This window comes from Dryas octopetala, chromosome 4 (genome assembly GCF_963921425.1).
Source record: "Dryas octopetala chromosome 4, drDryOcto1.1, whole genome shotgun sequence".
Taxonomy (NCBI): domain Eukaryota; kingdom Viridiplantae; phylum Streptophyta; class Magnoliopsida; order Rosales; family Rosaceae; genus Dryas; species Dryas octopetala.
Window position 1 is genome coordinate 78,050 of NC_141369.1, and position 21,419 is coordinate 99,468.

General features: G+C 46.0%; 2 protein-coding genes and 1 long non-coding RNA gene across 3 annotated transcripts; 2 read left to right on the forward strand and 1 right to left on the reverse strand.

The window, feature by feature from the left end:
* Positions 1-904: 904 nt before the first annotated feature.
* On the forward strand, positions 905-1,563 carry LOC147285905 (uncharacterized). The gene is made up of 3 exons (XR_015121640.1): positions 905-1,044; positions 1,134-1,370; positions 1,459-1,563. It is a non-coding gene; the product is annotated as an uncharacterized LOC147285905 (long non-coding RNA).
* A 118-nt stretch (positions 1,564-1,681) lies between these two features.
* Positions 1,682-2,687, forward strand: LOC147285906 (uncharacterized). The gene is made up of 2 exons (XM_086239241.1): positions 1,682-2,431; positions 2,514-2,687. Exons 1-2 carry the CDS (start codon positions 1,682-1,684, stop codon positions 2,685-2,687), a joined length of 924 nt encoding a protein of 307 aa, XP_086095367.1.
* Positions 2,688-12,641: 9,954 nt separating this feature from the next.
* LOC147285907 (uncharacterized) lies at positions 12,642-15,493 on the reverse strand. Its single transcript, XM_086239243.1, has 3 exons — positions 14,857-15,493; positions 13,594-14,560; positions 12,642-13,125 (listed from the first exon to the last, which is right to left on the reverse strand). Exons 1-3 carry the CDS (start codon positions 15,491-15,493, stop codon positions 12,642-12,644), a joined length of 2,088 nt encoding a protein of 695 aa, XP_086095369.1.
* Positions 15,494-21,419: the final 5,926 nt, after the last annotated feature.

The following is a 21,419-nucleotide window of genomic DNA, read 5'->3' on the forward strand; positions in this document are numbered from 1 at the left end:
CATCAAAGTCAGATTCAGGCGACTAAACATCCGATGCTGCTAGCCGTAAGCAACCGGTTTCTGATGACTCTAAGGACACCCGTTCGAAGAAATGTGGATATCCATTCTCGTTGAAGGCGGTGAACACTGGATGTGGTGATCAATGGGAGTTGGAGGTTGCATGTGGAGTGCATAACCATGTAGTTTCAGAGTATATTGAAGGGCATTCATTCGCAGGCAGATTAACTGAAGAAGAGAATTCATTGTTAGTGGCTTTGTCCAAGACTTTGGTGAAACCGAAAGATATATTGAAGACCATAATAAGTAAGAATCCACAGAATACATCAATCATCAAGACAGTATACAATGCCAGGCAAAAACATAGGGTCATCGAGAGGGCCGGTAGATCAGAGATGCAAGTATTGCTAACTAAGCTGAGAGAACATAATTATGTTGAGTGGCATAGAAGTTCTGGCGATGTTGTGACTGACCTGTTTTGGACTCATCCTGAGAGTGTTGATATATTACGTGCATTTCCGCATGTACTGATAATGGATTGCACTTATAAGACTAATAGGTACCGTTGGCCACTTTTTGAGATTGTGGGTGTGACTTCCACTAGCATGACATTCTCTGTTGCATTCGCTTATATATGTTCTGAGAAGGAGGATAATTATACATGGGCTTTGGGTAGAGTACGGTCTTTATTGAATGATGACTGTCTTCCTAACGTGATTGTCACGGATCGGGAACTAGCACTCATGTCTGCAATCCCTAAAGTGTTTCCTAGTGCCAGACATTTATTGTGTAGATGGCACATTAGCAAAAATGTGTTAAAAAATTGCAGGAAGTTGTTTGGTACGGTTGACCATTGGGAGAAGTTTAATGGTGCCTGGAATTGTTTGGTTGGATCGGAGAGCAAGGATGAGTATGTGAGTCGTTTGCGTGACATGGAAACCAACTTTTGTTCATACGCCGGAGCTATTGAGTACATTAAGGATAGTTGGTTGATACCTTATAAGGAGAGGTTTGTGGCTGCATGGACAGATGCTTGTATGCACCTTGGTAACACCACTTCGAATAGGTAGTCTATTTTTGTTATCATTGACTTGTTATATGCTTAGACACACATACTAACTTCTTGTTACGAACAGGGCTGAAAGTGCACATTCAAGGTTAAAGAAGGAACTTGGCACTAGTCAGCTTAGTTTTGAGTTATCATGGCAGCATATTCATACATTGATAGAGTTGCAGCATACACACATTAAGGCATCATTTGAGAAAAGCCGTTGTTTTATCCAGCATAGTGTCAGGAAACATGAGGAGATGAAGGAATTGTTAGGCTATGTATCAGATACAGCATTGAATATAATTGGTTGTGAGATAAGGAGGTACCTTCACTAACTAACCTTCATTCTACGCATTAAACACTTATTTAGTTTGTACCAATAATTTATTCACTTCTTTCATATTGTACAGGGCTGAATGGATTGGAGGTGCCTTACCATGTGATTGCACCATTCGTCGGACACACGAGTTGCCATGTGCACATGAGATTTTGTCGTATAGACGACGTAACCGGCCTATTCCACTTGACTTCCTTCATCCTTATTGGAGAAAGTTGGATTACAATAGGGAACCGGAGGTCACAAAACTCTCAGATCCTCCAGTTAATGCCACAGTAGATAGACTAATAAAATGGATGGAAGAGCAAGATGCAGACACCCATAAACACATAAGTTTGAAGTTAGAAGAGCTTATGAATCCAAGTTCCACTACTCTGAGGGAACCACAAGTGAAGACCAAGACTAGGGGCCGCCCAAGTAAAGCTGAAACCTCTACTAGGCGTTTGCCATCCGCATTTGAGTACGTACTTTCCGGTTGTGACAGTCATTCACCCTCACCGTCCATTGGCAATGTTGGCTGTACCTCGCCAAAAAAGAAACTAAAAAAACGGGCCAACAAAGTGAAGACGAGTTCGCCCATTCCATTTGCTCAGCCACATCGGTATATAGACCAGTTTCAACCCATCATGAGACCGTACATTTCTGGTGTAACCGACGTCTTACCAGATGGTAATTGTGGATATAGAGTTGTAGCTGCAGCTATGGGATTTGGAGTGGATGCTTGGCGAAAGGTACGCACAGACTTATCCAGGACACTACTACATACACCGGCTTTGTTTGAGTCAGTTTTCCATGTGCGCGAGCGAGTTATGGAGTTTCAGAGGGTACTAGACTATTTTGATGACACCCCTGCACCCAGAGATCATTGGATGACCATGCCCGAGATGGGATATATTATCGCCACATGTTATGGTGTAACCGTGATCCATTTATGTAGATCGTTATGCCTAACATGTCTCCCACTATATGCACACTCAGAAGCACATCAGGATGTTGAGCTCCGTGAGATTTGCATTGGTTTTGTCAACGGTGATCATTTTGTACAGGTACGGCTATAGATTGTGCAATTGTAAATTTATAGTAGAAAAATTGTCATTGCTAAGTTATTCACTTAATTAATATGCGTAGGTACACTTGTCCCCGAGCCATCCTATGCCACCTATTTCAGATGATTGGCATAAACATGCCGACGCATATGCCGCACGTGGTTGGTACATTGGATATCAAAATCGCCTTGAGGAGTTCAAGCGAATTAATGGTGACGTGCCTACGCCGGAAATTGTGTCTCTTGATAATGATTGAATTTCAACTGAATTAAACCTAGTGATTTGTTTTTAACCTTTATGGCATACGTACCATGTATGTGAGATGATATTAACCTTTATTAGATATTGACTCATGCATAATATTATCATAATATGTGGTTATGACGTTTTTGTCCCTTTCAATCATAATATGTGGTGTTCCAATATTTGTTCGGATTGTTTTTATGCAATTTCTTACATTTACCTAAAATCAACTTGTCCATAATAGTACATGATATGATACCTACGAGTTATCATGCCACCATTTTCTTACATTTACCTAAAATCAACTTGTCCATAATCCATGTCTGCCAACTAATTATGATTCATGTCTATAAAATGACAGCCATATCAAAAAAAACTTCTGAACATGAAAGCGAGTGATCACTGCCGAGTGCGGCGCTGGTATGTCATGGTGTTGCTCAAGTGTGTGCCCTCCAAGATATGTTGCAGACTGTCAATCGCCCTGTAAAGGTGAGAGGGACGCCTTGTGGCCTCAACCTCGCCCAATGCCACAATAGGGCGAGTGATATGCACATACGGTCAACACAGTCCTGTAAGTAAAAAAATCATATATAAGCAACAATTTATATACCCTGTCAAAATATAAGCCAATTTGAGCCTAACTAAACAATTTTCACCACCAATTTCAAAATTTAAGCCTTTGGATCCATACCCTGCCAAATCCTGGTGCCACGGTCCTGTGGGGGTCAAATGCAGTCCGAAGTGCTGGATTTTGGATGTACGGATGAGATACATAATGGAACCACTGGAGGTAGCCGTCAACGGTGTCAGATGGAGCCTTCACTGGTACACTGCGACTATCTTCAGACAATAAGTGGTCCGGCCATCTCTCCCACGTACTATCAAAGTACTCGTAAAAGGGATTGTACGATTGTGCATAAGCACCTCGTCCACCACGCTGAGGAGCACGTGGTGCAGGGGGGATCGTTTGTACCCGTCCAAATTGCCTTAAGACTCTCTCCGGATAATACGGCTCCACAATGTCGAAACACTTGATCAATCCTGTGTAAAATGCCACATCTAGTAATGGATGTTGTTGTCTACTGGATTTGTAGGGTTCCCATATAACCTGAAGAAAGAAAAAAAACAAAAATAAGTTAGTATCAAATAATTCATCCAAGAGCAACAAATGCAAAATTAAGTCTAATTTTTCATTATCACTATAAATATATACCTCATCCGCCTTCAAATCGTCAAGTCGTTGTCTCAGTTTCTGCACATCTTCACAAGTTGTCCCGGTATCCCTCCTCGGAGTCCATCGGAGCGCACGGGGGCTACTCTCTAAGTAGTTAATGTCATATCCCGGACTAACAATATGGTGCATATGCTCATACACCCATGCCTCCAACAAGGTCATATATCCACACATTTGCTTAACCTTAGACCTAGAAGCAACACCTAACTGCCGATATAGGAAAGATAAGGCCCCTGCACCCCATGCATAATGGCTAGTGGTGTCGAGATTAGTAAGTAATCGTAGATACTGGACTTGTACCCTTGTGCCAGTCTTATCGGCAAAAATGGTACATCCCAATAAGAACAATAAATAGGCTCTAGCAGCACACCTCACTAGCTCATCATCATCTGTATCACACACATGGCCAAACCTTGACCGTAACCACTCGAGACGCACATACTCACCAGAATAGTCATCCAACTCCAATGTGGCATCTGCCTCACTCACCCCTAAGTATGTTCTCAATAACAAATTTGATGCAATATGATCATGAGGGGGTGTAGAGAGTGATAAACCCACAACCGAAATTCCCAAAATGTTTGACACATCATCTAGTGTGATGGTCATCTCACCGAATGGCATATGGAAAGTATTAGTCTCAGGCTGCCACCTCTCAACAAAGGCTGAGACCACTACCTTATCAACAGTACGGTACGAGCATGACACCAGTGGTCCGAGCCCAGATCTAATCACATACCCCTTCACATTGTTATTATCATTTCTACTCCACAAGTCCCATGTGCGCAGCTTTGTTGTTTTGGACATGCATCTTAGGGGCTCACGTTCCTATTTTCAAAAACAAGCCACAAGTCAATTACAATATTGCAAACTATATAGTTATAAAATTTTAAATTATATAAGTCATTATGTATAATCTCTAATACCTCATTTTTCCAAATGGAGGCAGCAATGTGACTGTTGAAGCTCCTAAGAAATGACATATCAATGGGACCTCCAGGGAAAGGCCCATCTGGATCATTGTTGTCATCTTCTATTACATTCTCTTCCGGCTGGACATCATCCCCCCTCTCTTCGTAAATTGTTTTGCCCGTCCTCCTACGCCTCTCTGAAGCTGTAGGACGTGTTCGATCTTCATTTGCAGCACCACCTCTAGAAGATCTACCTCTACAAGTTTCGCCTCGAGCAGATTTACCTCTAGATGATGCCCCTCTCTTATCCATACCTATATTCAAAAATTGAAATCATGTTTAGAATACAGAGAATATAAGTTATCATGAAATATAGAATAAGAGAAAAGTGTATGTAAAAATATTTTATATTCATGTCATTCGGCAGATGTCTACCGAAAATTTCAGATCTATTCGATAGATGTCCACCGAAATATTAAGATCCATTCGACAGACACCCACCGAACATATATCAATGTTTCGACAGATGCCCATCGAATGGAACCAGCAACAGTTAAATCAATATATTCATTCGACAGAGACCCACCGAATGACATTTGATTTTTCGGAGGATATCTACCGAATAAATGTAAATAATTCGGAACTGAACTACCGAATGAATTTGGAAACACATTTCCACCAAATTCTGTTCGGAAGTATACTGTCGAATTTTTTGAAATAATTCGACAGTATACTTCCGAACAAGTTAAGAAATTTCGGTACACCAGTACCGAATGAAATTCGAAATCAGATCCTATTTTGCAGACACCCACTTTCAAAATCTCATTCTAATTTCTCTAAAATATCACATATCTGTGTAATTGGAAGGCCAAATATATATATTAATGCATTATACAACCCTAAACCCGAAAATTTCAGTGTTGACAGAGAGTGAGTAAGGGAGAGTAAGAGGGAGAAAGCAACCACCTGATGGCGTGTAGGGGAGGACCGGCGACGGCGGGGAGGAACGGCGACGGCGGGGAGGACCGGCGACGGCGGGGAGGACCGGCGACTGGTGGCGTGTAGGCGGGGGTGGGGTCTGCGGGTAGGCCAGGGGGTGGGGTCTGCGGGTAGGCAAGGGTGGGGTATACTGGTGGGGGTTTGTTTTGGGTGGGGTAGGTGGGTTTAGATAGTAAAAATGATGTATTTTGTGAAATTAGGAGTATTTCTGTCATTTTAGGGTGGTTAACTCAGTAGAAATTAAAAAAATTATACATGGGGGTGGTGAACTCAGCAAGGGTGGTCAACTCAGCACAAAATGGTGGTGTGCATAGCCCCCCCCCCCCTTTTTATTTTAAGTTGCATTTGTCCTCAATGGTCATTTCATCATGGGACAAAATTATCCATTTATGATTAAAAATTTTGTTGGGTAAAATAAGAAGAATGTTGGGTATGTATAGAATTTCCCAAAAGTAAAATACTTATTAATTGCGCATAACTTGACTTCTAAGTAAAAAATTGCTGAGGCCAAGCAAGGAACAATGTTGCTAATGTCTTCAAATGCCAACTTCTCAGTTGGAAGTCTAAACCAAATGATGATATCGCTATATGTAAAGAGTGACTCCAAAAATAAGGGTGACCAAACCAAGCTAGCTTTATCAGTAGTCTAAGTAGTTGTTTCAATAAAATATAACATTGAGAAGTGAAAGTACATGACAAGACCGCCCTGGGTGCCACCTTGGAACCCAATGTGATCCTGTGGGGTCCAACACTGATAAGGTCTCAAGTCCACTTGTTTCAAAATTCTTGTGATTCATTATAAGGAAGTCAATCTAAGTGGATAATTTTACCGAAAATTTGGCAGTCTCCCCTATGAATTGAACTATTCCCACTTGTAAAACATTCAATTTACACTTCTAACTCAACAGACAACCCCAACCACAACCAAAGAGGGTCTCAGACCCGTCAAGTATAGTAATACAATCTAGTCGGATCATCCTAAATTGATTATCAGAGCTACTATTACATCAAGTTTTACATTAAAGCTAATAGAAATAAACAAAGGTGGACATGTCGCCTACAATGTCCAAGGAATGAAAATGGAAAATATGCCTCGACGTGTATGACTCGACCTCCACCACCGCTACTGTCACACCCCGAACCCCAGGTATGCAACAGTAGCACCCACCTTGAATGCCCCAAAGGTATTAATACCACTAAATCAAGTATTAATCCCCTAAGATACTCAAGGCGAGTTAAGCCATTTGATTAGGTAGTACGGGTTGGATCAGAGATAATAAATAGCGGAAAATATGTGAAGTAAAAATAAAACCTCTTTATAAAACCAACCCCCAAGGTTACGGTATTACATTGCAACCTTGAAAAATTAAATAAATTCAAAATAAATAGCAAGTACAAAATAAAGGTTTCCAAACTTTACAAACGTAAAGTCAAAGCAAATTGCTTAAAACAATCTTCAAACAATTTGAGGAAAAATCAATAAAACAAACTCGACACGAGAAAAACAATTAAATGAAATCACCATTTGAATGCAGTAAGTTGACAAGTCTCAAGATGTTGCTTTGCTCGACCCTCGTCCAAGTTTGTCTCTTTACCATGCCTCGTGTTGATGAAAAAATCCGTAAGAGAGATGTAACAACTTAAGGTGGATGATCTGGCTGATTGGAAGCCTTGTCGGATGATGAGTTGGATGTTGATTTGAGATCTTCCTGCACGAACACAAGATCAAAGGAGAAGGACCGGAAAGGTACCATCCAAATATGCTCCGATGATGAAGTCAGTGAAGTGTACTTGAAGGTGTTTGAGAAGAAAACAAGGAAGAACAGATGATGAACTTAGGAGAACATGGAAGAACAATGCAAGATCTTCTGGGATATTCTCAGTTGGTTATATGTATTTGGGTGGCTTTTTGTGAGCAAAATTATGTTTGTCTCTTTGTGCACATAAGTGAGTTTATATAGACAAAGGAAGTTGTGAAGGCTAAGTTACCTGCATAAGGGTGAATGGTTGAGAAGAGGCCACGCGTTCGGCCATGAATAGTAGCATGCACAGCTACCTATCTCCTTTACATTTAATGTTGTATTCAATGCAAGTATGGAAGATCAAGTGGGATGCCCTAATAGTCATGGCTATGAGCTGGGATGTCCCATCTGTCAGAGAGTTATGTCAAAGATATTCGAGTAAGGCGGTTCGTCCTGACTCCAATTTTCTAGAATGACAGTGGTGTCCGAGCCAAGCCGATCACAGATATTGTATACGCAGGTATGAAATATATCCATGTTCCGGATCAGGCATGGATGAGCTGGTTCAGACGGGTCCAACGTATAGTGTAACAATCGCCATTCAATGGCAATCTGTTGGTCACTGGATCTTTATGAGAAGATGATCACCAAGCACTGAGCCAAACCAAACTGGGAAATCCAAGAAAAAATGAACACTCAATTTCTTAGAAGATCCTAAGATCGGCTCGGATCGGATTTGGGGGATCCGTTGAGATGAGCCAATCCAAACCGACAATGAATGCGTTGCTGAGCTGGTATGATGACATGGAGGTCCAAGTTTGACCCCTTTTGACCGCTGAAAAGCCAAAGTTTGAAATTGGATCTGACCAGCCACGTGTCGATCCATGATTGATTGTTAAGTCCATGTGGATTTATCCACAAACAGAAGTCCCCCAACTTCCAATCCGAGTGAACCGGGATGATTGGAAGTTGAAAAAAATGGTATGTGGAAAATGACATTTGGTCTGATCCGAGCCGAACTGATCTCCATGTGCCGATCTTGACAGGTTCGACTTCCCAATAATCCGAACAGATGGTGACACATGATTGGCCAAGGTGTCTTGGGAAGATGCGAAGGGATAATGGTCATGATTGTGTCTACATGGGGGAACGTAAGGGTCATCTCATTTATGGGTGTTTTAAATATATACAGGTGGTAAGATCTGGCATTTGAAGCGCCCAAAATGAGTGGCTGGGATTAACTTGGCCTGGAGGTATAAAAGGCCTTCCCTCTTCCCCTTCTTCATTTTCAAGTTTCAGAAACTAACAAGGCTTCTCAAATTCTCCTTCTCTCTCTCCGAAATCTCTCAATCTCCGTGTGATTTGTGGAGTGGTCCAGTCACAATTTCAATGAAGCCCGACTGTAGGCGCGGCGATTCCAAGTGTGCAAGGGGCAGAGTGAGTGGTCGGAGAAAAACCAGTAAGTGATTCTTCCTATTTCTGAGTTTTTTCCATTTTTTGGGTTTTTCGGGGTGTGTTCTTGAGCGTTCTTGAAAAAGACGCTTTTTGATTCAAAAAGCAAGAGAGAGAGTTTGAAAAAGGTGTTTGTGAGAATGTCAACGACCGACTCAAGTGGTCGGCTCGGCTAGGGAGAGACATTCGAAGGTGACAGTGACGCTGAGCTGAGTCGAAGTCCACCAGGGGGTGAGGCTGACTGGGACGAACTGTCAGAGGAATTGGATGAGATCGGCTCGGACTTGGAGTGTAATCCAGGCGAGGAGTGCCGACCTCGGGGGTATGAAGAAAATCCCCAAGTAGACATGGGTTCGGATCAGGAGCAGGAGGGGGCTGCTCATGAATCCAAACATGAAGGAGGTGAGGAGGATGAGGAAAATATTGATGTCGAGCCGAGCTCGAGTGTCCCTATGAGGCTCACTTCCGGGTCAGAAGAAAGAGATAGGGGTCACGATGCCTCGAGTTCAGCTCGGCATGTGAGGGGGTGCCTAATTAACCAAGATTTTTACGAGGAATTGGCGTGGAAAGCCGATCAGATCCCTAATGAAATGACTGAATTTCATCTCAGGGATCTGAGGAGAAGGTATGGAATCCTTGACTCAGTTTTGATGAGATTGCCGAACAGGGGAGAGAAGTCGTGCCGACCCCCTAAAGGATGGGTGACCATGTACCCAGAGATGTTTGAAAATGGGGTTCGGCTCCCTCTGCATCCTTTCCTGCAGGACTGGCTGGCAATGATAGGTGTGGCGCCGCACCAGCTCAATCTGAACGTATATAGGATCATCATGTCCATGCACATTTTGTGGCACAAGGTGCACAAGTGTGTACCGGACAAAGACCTACTGATTTGTTCCTATTCGCTACGGTCGAAACAGAAAACCGAGCTTGGCTTCTACAACTTCCAAGCATATTCGGGGCAATTGTTTACTGGGAATCCCTCATCCCAGAAGACTTGGAAGAGGAGATACTTCTTTGTTTCTGGGGATTGGGAGTTTGCCGATCTGAACAGTCCTCCTCCAGCCTGAATCCCTAGAGCATTTAGGATACCAGGTGGGCACTTAATGTCTGGGAGGGCCAATTTGGATTTTACTTGTGATTATTTGCCAATGATGATGATGATAATTTTTTTTTTTAAAGTTAACTCTTTTTGTGTTCTTACAATCAGCTGGGGTAAGTGTAAGCTCATAGGCGAGCTCAAAGATCAGATCGACGTGGTAAGAGATTAACCATCGGAGTATCTGTCCACCAAATATCTGTTCGGTCCTACTTAGATCAGATCGAGCGGGATGTCTTGGTTTGTGCCGGGTGGAACCCCCGAAAAGAAAAAAAGATGAATCCCGCCGAGCTGGAGGCCAGATTGAGGAAGAGGGTAGCAAGAGGCGCCCAAAAGAAAGCTGGAGCTCAGACCCGAGCCAATCTAGTCCACATGCTCGCTCGGGCTACAGTCCAGACCGTGCCATCCATGCCGAGCTCGGCTCGGCAAGTTGAGAAGAGGAAAGGCCCTCAGGTCGAAGCCAAAATGAAGAATAGGGCTCGAACTGAGCCAGGGGGTGCCAGTGCTGACGCTTCCGGTTCGGCTCCTAAGAAAATGGTGGAAGTGGATCCGTCCATTGAGCCGTTCATCACGGACTTCAAGCGTGTTGTCACGCCAAAAATCGTGGATGGACTCTGGTCTGGAAAGGAGGCAGCAAGCTTCGGGAGCAAAGCTCTTAATACATCTCGATAGGCCATGGTGGTAAGTATTCTTACTTTCTTGCTCTCAAATTTCGAAGTATCCCCACATCAGATTGGACTAATTATTTCTTTTTTGCAGCTTGCTCTTAGGCAGTTTGAAGCGACCCAAGCTGCGGTCGATGCTGAGGAGAAGATGAAGAGGCTCAGGGAGAGGAACTAGGAGCTTAAGGATAAACTGGCCGAAGCTGAGCGTCTAGTCAAGGAGGAGCATGAGCGGTCCACCTATCTACAGACTCAGCTGACCAAGCGAGGGGAGGAGGTGGCTTGGCTTAGGAAAGAACTGTTGGACTCGGAACAGAAGGTGATCGACCTAGGCATGTTTGCCGACGAGCTCGAACGGGACGTCAAGGAGGCCGACCGGAGGGCCGTTGCGGCTCGACGCCAGGCTCAGGCTCTGAACGTGAAAGAATTGGGTGACGCCCTGTTTGAGGGGTATCAGGAGCTTGTGGGAGTGATTCGATCGAAGAGGCCAAAATGAGATCTGTCCTTCCTGGCCGAGTCAGACGGTGAGGAAGACACTCAGGACGATCAGCAAGAAGAGCTTCCCCTTCCCGATCAACAAGTTGAAGTCGGAGGAGTCGTGTCTGCTGTCGAGCCGACCTTAGAGAGTCATCCAATCCCTGAAGACAAAATGCTCGAAATTCCTTCGATCCCCAAAGCCGATCCCAACATGGAGGTTCCGGTCGGAGGTGGTGAAGTGGTGCGGCCTAGCGAGGGGTCGTTTGAGATATCTGCCGAGCCGACCCTGGAGAGACCAGCTGAATGATCTGCCTAGATTTTAATTTTTATGTTTTGTCCCCGAGCCGAGGTGTGGCTCGGGGTTTGATGTGCTTTTGAACAATATCTATTTTTTTGAATTATTGTTATTAATTTATTTCCAGTTTTTTCTTTTGTTCCAAGTTATTTGTGAGTTCAGCTCGGCAAATGAAACTAAAATTGCAACAAGTAACGAATGGACAAGAAAACGATGAAAAATAAAAACAGTCATGATAAAAACGAGATGAGATAATAAGGTATTTCGAGATCGGCTCAACTTGACGATCGTGATAAAAAATGTAATAATAATTTACAACTTGTTTTCAGATCGGCCTGATGAGCATGATGAAAACAAGCAGAAATTATGAATTCCTTATGATCTCAGATGGGCTCGATATATCCGTTGAGACATTGAGAATTTTGTTTTTGGGAAAATATTCAAACTTACTTTCAGATCGGCTCAGTATGCACGATGAGAGTTTGAGTTTGAAGATATTTTCTTTAGAAATTTCATGTCAACCGTTAGGACTATAGTAAGTCACTTCAGCTCGGACAAAGCTTTTTATAGACCTGATAAGTTTGTACTACGTCGAGCATTGGGTCGTATATGGCTCGCCAGCTCGGCGCAGGAGTTTATAGACCTGATGAGTCTATACTATGTCGAGCATCGGGCCGTATATGGCTCGCCAGCTCGGCATAGAGTTTATAGACCTAATGTGTCTGTACTATGTCGAGCATCAGGCCGTATATGGCGCGCCAGCTCAGCACATGAGTTTATAGACCTGATGAGTCAGTTAGGCTTTTATTATATTTTGAAGGAAAAACTTAGATTTTTCCTTTTTTGTTGGGGGTGCATAGGGGTAAAGTCCCCAGTGTTTGTTTCAAAAAATGAGAATAGATGGGTCGAAAAAGTGTTCATCCATTTATTGATGAGAAGAATGTCAGGTCAGACAGTCCCCGATCCTAACTACATTTACTGGTAATAAATTTTGAGATGTTCAGCATTCCAGCTATGCCTGAGAGGTTTCCCGGCCAGAGTGGCTAAGTTGTAAGTGTCAGGCTTGATTATGTCTGTGATCCTGTAGGGTTCGGTCCAGTTAGGATCGAATGAGCTCTCCTTGATGGCTAAAGGGTTCTTCTTCATGACGAGGTTTCTCAGTCCGAAACTTCTTGGTTTGACCATTTTGTTGTAGTATTTGGCTACCTTCTGTTGGTAGGCAGCTCAGCACAGGTTGGCTTCGGTTTGCCTTTCTTCGATTATACCCAAGCCGAGCTGAAGTCCGGTGTCGTTGGTCTCTGGGTTGTATGTGCCGGTCCGGAATGAAGGAGTCCCCATTTCGACCGGAACAATAGCATCGACATAGAATGCCAATGCGTAAGGCATTTCTTTTGTAGAAGTGCGATAGGAAGTCCGGTAAGACCATAGTACCTCTGGTATCTGGCCAATTTCCCTTAGCATCATCAAGTTTGGACTTCAGGGTCTTCTTGATGATCTTGTTGACGGCTTCGACCTGTTCGTTTGATTGCGGATGGTAAGGAGCGGCGAAGCGTAAGTTGATGTTCAGACGTGAACAAAAACTCCTGAATTTTTTACAGTCAAACTACTTGCCATTATCAGCGAGGATGGTGTGTGGCATGCCGAACCGGCATATGATGTTCTTCCACACAAAGGTTTCCATCCGTTCAGCTGTGGTGGTAGCTAGGGTTTCATCTTCGGCCCATTTGGTGAAGTAGTCGACTGCTACTACCGCCATCGTGACTTGTCCCTTTGCCTTTGGCATAGGGCCGATCAGATCGAGTCCCCATTGTGCGAATGGCCAGGGATTGGATATAGAGGTCAGCAACTGAGGGGGCTGATGGGAGACCGTGGCGAATTGTTGGCATTTAATACAAGTGCGAGACAGATGATTCGCATCCCTGTTTAGTGTGGGCCAAAAGTAACCCTGTCTGATCGTCTTGTAGGCAAGGGCTCTTCCTCCAGAATGGTTCCCACATATCTCTTAGTGGATTTCTTTTAGTACATCTTGACTTTCTTGAGGCGTGACACACCGCAAGTAGGGTAGTGAGAAGCTCCTCTTGTAGAGTTGATCATCAATGATGCTGTACCGAGCTGATTTGGATTTGATGAGACGTGCCTTGTCCCTTTTCGGGGGAAGAATTCCGGAGACCAAGTAGTCGGTGATCGGCTGCATGACAGAGGCTCCCTCTTCGATGGTACTAGGTCTGTCCAGGATTTCAACTGGGACATTCCTGGCTGATTCGGTATCTGTGGCTGATGCTAAACGTGCTAAAGCATCGGCTCTGCAGTTTTCTGCTCTTGGAATTTGGTATATCTTGTAGTCTTGAAATCCCTTGAGCAGTGAGTGGGTTTTCTCGAGATAGGCCATCATGCTTGGTTCTCGAGTCTCGCACTCTTCCAATATATGATTGACAACGAGTTGGGAGTCGCTAAAGATGTTCAGTTTAGTTGCTCCGAGCTCCTTTTCAATTCTGAGGCCGGCGATGAGTGCTTCATACTCTGCTTCATTATTAGAGGCTTGAAACCTGAAGCAAAGAGCATATTCCATTATGACTTGTTCTGGGGAGATCAAGACCAGACTGGCCCCGCTTCCCATGGCATTGAAAGATCCGTCTACGGACAAGGTCCTAGTAAGATGATCAGCTTGGGTACGAGCACCGCTTGCATTCGGATCTGACGTGGTTGGAATGGCGTCGCTGCCGAGCGAATCTTCGGATGTGATTGTTGATTCACAGATGAAGTCTGACATGGGCTTGGGCCTTGATGGCCGTTCTGGGGAAATAAGTGATGTCAAACTCGCCGAGCTCGATAGACCATTGATGAGCCGACCTGAAGTCTCAGGCTTGGCCAGAATTTGTCTGAGTGGTTGGTCAATCAAACGACGATTGAATGGACCTGGAAGTATGGCCTTAACTTTTGAGCCGAACTGACCAAGGCAAGGGCCATCTTCTCGAACTTGGGATATCTGGTTTCGGTGTCGAAGAGAGCTCGGCTTGTCTAGAAGACCAGATGTTGTATTCCGCTGACTTCTTTTATCAGAACTGAGTTAATAGCTGAGTCGGAGACTGATAGGTAAAGAAAAAGTTCTTCACCTTCCTCAGGTTTGGATAAGATGGGAGGTTCTCTCATATGCTTTTTCAAATCTTGAAAGGCTTACTCACACTGGGGGGTCCATTCTATGTTCCTCCCCGCCCCCTTCAAAGTCTTGAAGAAAGGGAGGCACCGGTCAGTTGATTTTGATATAAACCGGTTCAGGGCGGCGACCCTTCCAGTCAGACTCTGGATTTCTTTACGTGTCCTCGGGGATTTCATGTCAATTAAGGCCTGGATCTTCTCCGTATTGGCCTCAATTCCCCTCTGGCTGACCATGTAGCTAAGGAATTTGCATGAGCAAACCCCAAAGACACATTTGGCCTGGTTCAGTCGCATTTGGTATTCTTTCAGGACTCCGAACATGTCTGAGAGGTCTTTGACGTGTTCATCCGCCTTGATGCTTTTGACTAGCATATCGTCCACATAGACCTCCACCGATTTGCCTATGGAAGATCTAAACATATGGTTGACCAGCCTTTGGTAGGTGGCTCCAGCGTTCTTGAGACCGAAGAGCATGACCTTGTAACAGTACATGCCGCGATCGGTTATGAAGGATGTGTTCTCTTGGTCGGGTTTGTGCATGCGGATCTGATTATACTCAGAATAGGCGTCCATGAAACTGAGGAGCTTGTGTCCTGCCGTCGCATCAACTAGTTGATCTATTCTGGGTAAGGGAAAATTGTCCTTGGGACATGCCTTGTTTAGATCGGTGAAGTCCACACACAACCTCCACTTCCCGTTGTTCTTCTTTACCATGACCACGTTGGCGAGCCAATTGGGGTAATTGACTTCCCGGATGAACCCATTATTTTGCAACTTGGTTACCTCTTCAGCCATGGTTGCGTATCGAACTGGATCATATGACCTCTTCTTTGGACGGACCGGTTTGCATCCCTAAACCCTAAACCCTAAACACTTCGGCATTTGCATGGAGGAAATCGAGTATGGCCGATCACTGGGCTGGGGTGAGCTGAGTTCCCACTCGGACGAGCCGATCCGGGCTGTCTTCTGAGATCGACACCTCTTCCCAATTCTTGGTTGGGAGAGGTCTGGAATCTGTGTTCGGCTTGGCAGTGAAGTCGAACGTCTCTGTCCTTGGCCATCTGCCGGAATCGGCGATAGAGTCAAGTTCCTAGGAGTTCAGCAGTTGACCCTTTTGTTTAATGGAAGTGGCGTACCAAGACAGAGCCGAACATTGGTCTCCCTTTATAACAATGCATTTATCGCCCATCAAACACTTGATGAGCAGATTGGCGTAATGGACGATGCAATCCAGATCAACCGAAGCTGGTATTCCCAGGATGATGTTGTAGGCTGACGGCCGCTTAACGACAATGAAGTATGTCATGCAAGTCTTCTTGATCGGTCCTTTCCCGAGTGGGAGAGAAAGGTAAATGTGTCCGAGTGGTCGGACTACTTCACCCCCCGAATCTGATCAGAGCTGGTGTGTCAGTCTCTAACTTGTCTTCGCCGATCCCCATCTGTTTGAATGCAAAGTGGTAGAGGATGTTGACTGAACTTCCTCCATCGACGAAGGAACGAGCGATGGTGGTTCCTGCCACTTCAGCAACTATGACCACCAGATCATAGTGTGGGAAGATGATCTTGCTAGACTCGTTAGGCTTGAAGATGACCGATGCCCAGTCCTTCCGTTGTCTTTTGGAAGTACTAGGCTGACCTGCTTGGATCAACAAGGATTCATGGGCATGGGTTGCCTGTCTGATATATTTCTTCTGGGATCGGTTTGAACTTCCAACAAAAGTTGGTCCACCGCCGATCGATCCAATGGCGACATCCTGGACGTCAACGGTGTTAGTGAGTCTCTTTGGAGCGATCTTTGGCACTTTTGGACTTCCGGTCAGGAATTGATTGATCTTACCCGCCCAGGCAAGAGTTTATATTCTGTCGCGAAGAGCGTAACAGTCATTTGTGACTTGACCGTGATTGGAGTGATATTTGCAAAAGATGCCCTCTTTAACCTGAGCTGGGGGTGGACCTTTGATCTCCCTAGTAGTTGCAAGTTGATCTTTGACTTTAGAGAAAATTGTTTCCAAGCTGGCATTGAGAGGGGTGTATTCCGTGTATTGGATATACTTAGGCCCTTTACCCAGAAGTTGGCTTGGCTCTTGAGTTCTAGCATTTTTAGTCTGGACTTGAGGCTTAAGGCTTACGACCTCTCTCTCTTTCCTTTTGATCAGGGTCGGTTTGGATTTTAGGGCCTCCACCTGAGCGTCCCATTCCTCTGCTCGTGTCCATTTGGTAGCTTCGGCAGAGAGCTCGTCGTAAATAGAAGGAGGGTTCCTCATCATATGGGATACGTTTTGCCGCCCCTTACCATCCGCAATCAAACGGACAGGTCGAAGCCGTCAACAAGATCATCAAGAAGACCCTAAAGTCCAAACTTGATAATGCTAAAGGAAATTGGCCAGAACTCTTGCCAGTGGTGTTATGGTACTACCGAACTTTCTACCGCAACTCTACGAAGGAAACACCTTATGCATTGGCGTTCGGAACTAATGCTGTTGTTCCGGTCGAAATGGGGACTCCTTCATTCCGAACCGGCACATACAACCCGGAGACCAACGACACCGGACTTCGGCTCGGCCTTGACATGATCGAAGAAAGGCGAACCGATGCCAATCTCTGCCGAGCCGCCTACCAACAGAGGGTAGCCAAATACTACAACCAAAGGGTCAAACCCAGAAGCTTCGGATTGGGCAGCCTCGTCATGAAGAAGAACCCTCTTGCCATTAAGGAGAGCTCATTCGATCCGAACTGGACCGGACCCTACAGAATCACGGGCATAGTCAAGCCTGGCACTTACAACTTAGCCACTCTGGCTGGAAAACCTCTCAAGCATAGCTGGAATGCTGAACATTTGAAGACTTACTACCAGTAAAATGTAGTTAAGATCGGGGACTGTCCGACCTAACATTCTTTCCAATCAATGAAAAGATGCACACCTTTTTGACTCATCTTCTTCTCATTTTTAAAGTAAACACTGAGGACTCTACTCCTATACACCCCCAACAAAGATGAAAGATCTAAGTCTTTCCTTCGAAAAAATAATAAACTCATGTGCTGAGCTGAAGCACCATTTTCGACCCAATGCTCGGCATATTACAGACTCATCAGGTCTATAAACTCATGTGCCGAGTTGAAGCGCCATTTTCGGCCCGATGCTCGGCATATTACAGACTCATCAGGTCTATAAACTCATGTGCCGAGCTGAAGCACCATTTTCGGCCCGATGCTCGGCATATTACAGACTCATCAGGTCTATAAACTCCTGTGCCGAGTTGGCGCGCCATTTTCGGCCCGATGCTCGGCATAGTAGAGACTTATCAGGTCTATAAAAATCTCTGTCCGAGCCGAAGTGACTTCCTACAGTCCTAACGTTCGACAGGACATTTCTAAAAGAAAAATATACCCTCAAACCCAAACTTTCATCGCGCATGCCGAGCCGAATATTTTTCTCAAAAACAAAATTCCTAATATTTCAATAGATGTATCAAGCCCATCTGGGATCATTAGGGGTTTCTAATTTCTGTTTATTTTCATCATGCTTATCAGGTTGATCTGAAAACAAGTTGTAAATTATCATTACATTTTATTCCATTGCGATCGTCAAGTCGAGCCGATTGCAAAATGCCTTGTCACGTTCACTTCGTTTTTATCATAAAGGTTATTTTTCATCATTTTCTTATTCATGTGTTACTTGTTATGTCTTTAGTTTCATCTCCGAGCTGAACTGACAACAACTTGGAACAGAAGAAAATACGGAATGAATTAATAACAAGATAGTCCAAAAACAAATTGTTCAAAAATCGATCAAACCCGAGCCACACCTCGGCTCGGGGAAGAAAAAACAAACAAAAATACATAAAACAATAAATCATGCAGATCGCTCGGCTGGCCTGTCCAGGATCGGTTTAGTAGACTCCTCGGGCGTCTCCTCACCGAGCTGCACCACTTCGACCCCTCCGATCTGCATCTCAGCGTTGGGATCAGATTCGGGGACTGGGGGAATTGGGCTCGGCTCATTTTCGGGCATTGGAGGATCCCCCTGGATCGGTTCGGCCACGGACCCGACGACCTCGGCTGGAGCTTGGCAATCGGGAGGGGGAAGCTCTTCCTGTTGGCTTTCCTGGGTATCCTCCTCGCCATCCGACTCAGCAAAGAATGACACATCCCAGTACGGCCTCTTCATCCGGATCGCCCCCAGAAGCTCCTGGTACCCCTCGAATTGGGCATCAGCAAGTGTCTGGACGCTCGGGATCCCAGCTTGACGCCGAGCCTCAACAGCTCTCCACTCGGCAGCCTCGACGTCTCGCTGGAGATCGTCAGCAAACTGGCCCAGGTTGGCCACTTTCTGCTCCGAGTCCAGGAGCTCCTTCCCGAGCCGAGCAACCTCTACCTCCCGCTCGGCCAATCTAGTCCGCAGACCGGCGGACCGCTCGCGCTTCACCTTGACCAGCCGCTCGGCCTTAGCTAGCTTCTCCCTCAGCTCGCCGTTCCTCTCCCGAAGCCTCTTCATCTTCTCCTCGGCGTCGACGGCGGCCTGGGCTGCTTCAAACTGCCTGAGGGCGAGCTGCAAAACAAAAGAGAAATTATTATTCCGGGCCGAGCGAGTAAAACATAAAAACCGAGGTCAAAGATACTTACCACCATGGCTTGGCGGGAAGCGTTCAGAGCCTTGCTGCCGAAGCTCGGCACCTCCTGACCAGCCTAGAGCCCCTCCACTATCCTCGGCGTGATCACGCGCTTGAAACCCGTGATGAACGGCTCGATGGAGGGGTCTACTTCTATCGTCCTCACGGAGGCCGACCCAAAGACTTCGGTATTGGCACCCCCGGGCTTGGCCCGAGCCCTTTTCTCCACTCGGGCCTCGGTCTAGAGGCCCTTCCTCTTCTCTCCATGCCGAGCCGATCTCGGCACAGAAGGCCTAGGCTGGGCTGCCGCCGCGACGGGCGCTTGGACCGGCTCGGCGGGGGCCCGAGCTCCGGCTTTCCTCTGGGCGCTCCTCGCTGCCCTCTTTCTCAGCCGGGCTTCCAGCTCGGCGGGATCCATCCCCTTCTCAGTCCTTGGGTTCCACCTGGGCACAAACCAGGAGATCTCACTCGATCTGATCTGGGTTTCCCCGAGCAGGAACTTGGTGAACAGGTATTCCGGTGGCGAGTCCCTTATCACGGCGATCTGATCCCTGAGCTCGCCCCGAAGCTTGTACTTGCCCCAGCTAATTGCAAAAATGAAACAAAAAGAGTTAGCTTCAAAAAAAATATATCTACGTATGTCATTACAACAATAAAATACAAGTCACTTTCGGATCGGCTCTCCCAGACATCCAATGCCCACCTGAAATCCTAAAAGCTCTAGGGACCCGAGCTGGAGGGGGATTGTTCTGATCGGCGAACTCCTAATCCCCAGAAACGAAGAAGTATCTCCTCTTCCAAGTCTTCTGGGAAGAAGGATTCCTTGTGAACAATGGCCCCGAGTAAGCCTGGAGATTGTAGAAGCCGAGCTCGGTCTTCTGCTTCGACCTTAACGTGTAGGAGCAGATCCTTGTCTGGCACACACTTGTGCACCTTGTGCCAAAGGATGTGCATGGACATGATGATCCTGTACACGTTTGGGTTAAGCTGGTGCGGCGCCGCGCCGATCATGGCCAGTCGGTCCTGCAGGAAAGGGTGCAAGGGGAGCCGAACCCCATTTTCGAACATTTCTGGGTACATCGTCACCCATCCTTTGAGGGGTCGGCTTGATTTCTCCCCCTCGATCGGCAGCCTTGTCAATACGGACTCGGGGACTCCGTACCTTTCTCTCAGATCCCTGAGATGAAACTCGGTTATCTCGTTGGGGATCTGGTCGGCCTTCCATGCCAACTCCTCGTAGTAGTCCGGGTCGATCGAACACCCTGTCACCTGCCGAGCCGAAGTAGACGCCTCATGACCCCTGTCCCTTCCCTCCGACACCGAGGTGAGCCTTATTGGGGCACTAGAGCTCGGCTCGGCATCGGTGTCTTCCTCGTCATCTTCTTCATCCTCATTTTGTTCCCGATCGGAACTCAATACCTGGGGATTTTCCTCATCCCCTCGAGGTCGGAGTTCCTCGCCTGGGTTATGCTCCAAAGCCAAGCCGACCTCGCCCAACTCCTCGGACAACTCGTCCCAATCTGCCTCACCCCCTGGTGGGCTCCAGCTCAACTCGGCGTCACTATCGCCTTCAAAAGCCCCCCCCCCCCCCCGAGCCGAGCCGACCACTCGATTCGGTGGTTGACATCGCAAACACCTTTTTACCTCTCTCTCTTACCTTTTCGGATTAAAAAGTGTTTTTCCTCAAGAACACTCAAGAACACACCCAGAAAACCGAAAACACAGAAAACTCAAAAATGGGGAGAATTACTTACTGGTTTTTCTCCGGCCAAACTCTCCGCCCCCTATCCACTCGGGACCACCTCGTCCACAGCCGTGTCTGGTCAAAGTCGCGACCAGACCGCCACTCAAGTCGCGGGGAGAGAAAGAGATTCGCGGGAAGAGAGAGAGAGGGATCTGCGGAGAGAGAGAGAAAGCTCCAAAAACTGAAAATTAGAAATGAGAAGGAAGAGAAAGAAGACACCCTTTTATACCCCTATGCAAACAGATCCCAGCCCTCCAAAAGTGGCGCTTCAAGTCCCAGATCTGCCACCTATCTATGTTCAAAATACCCATAAATGAGGTGACCCTTATGTTCCCCCATGCAGACACCAAACGTCCTGACATCTATC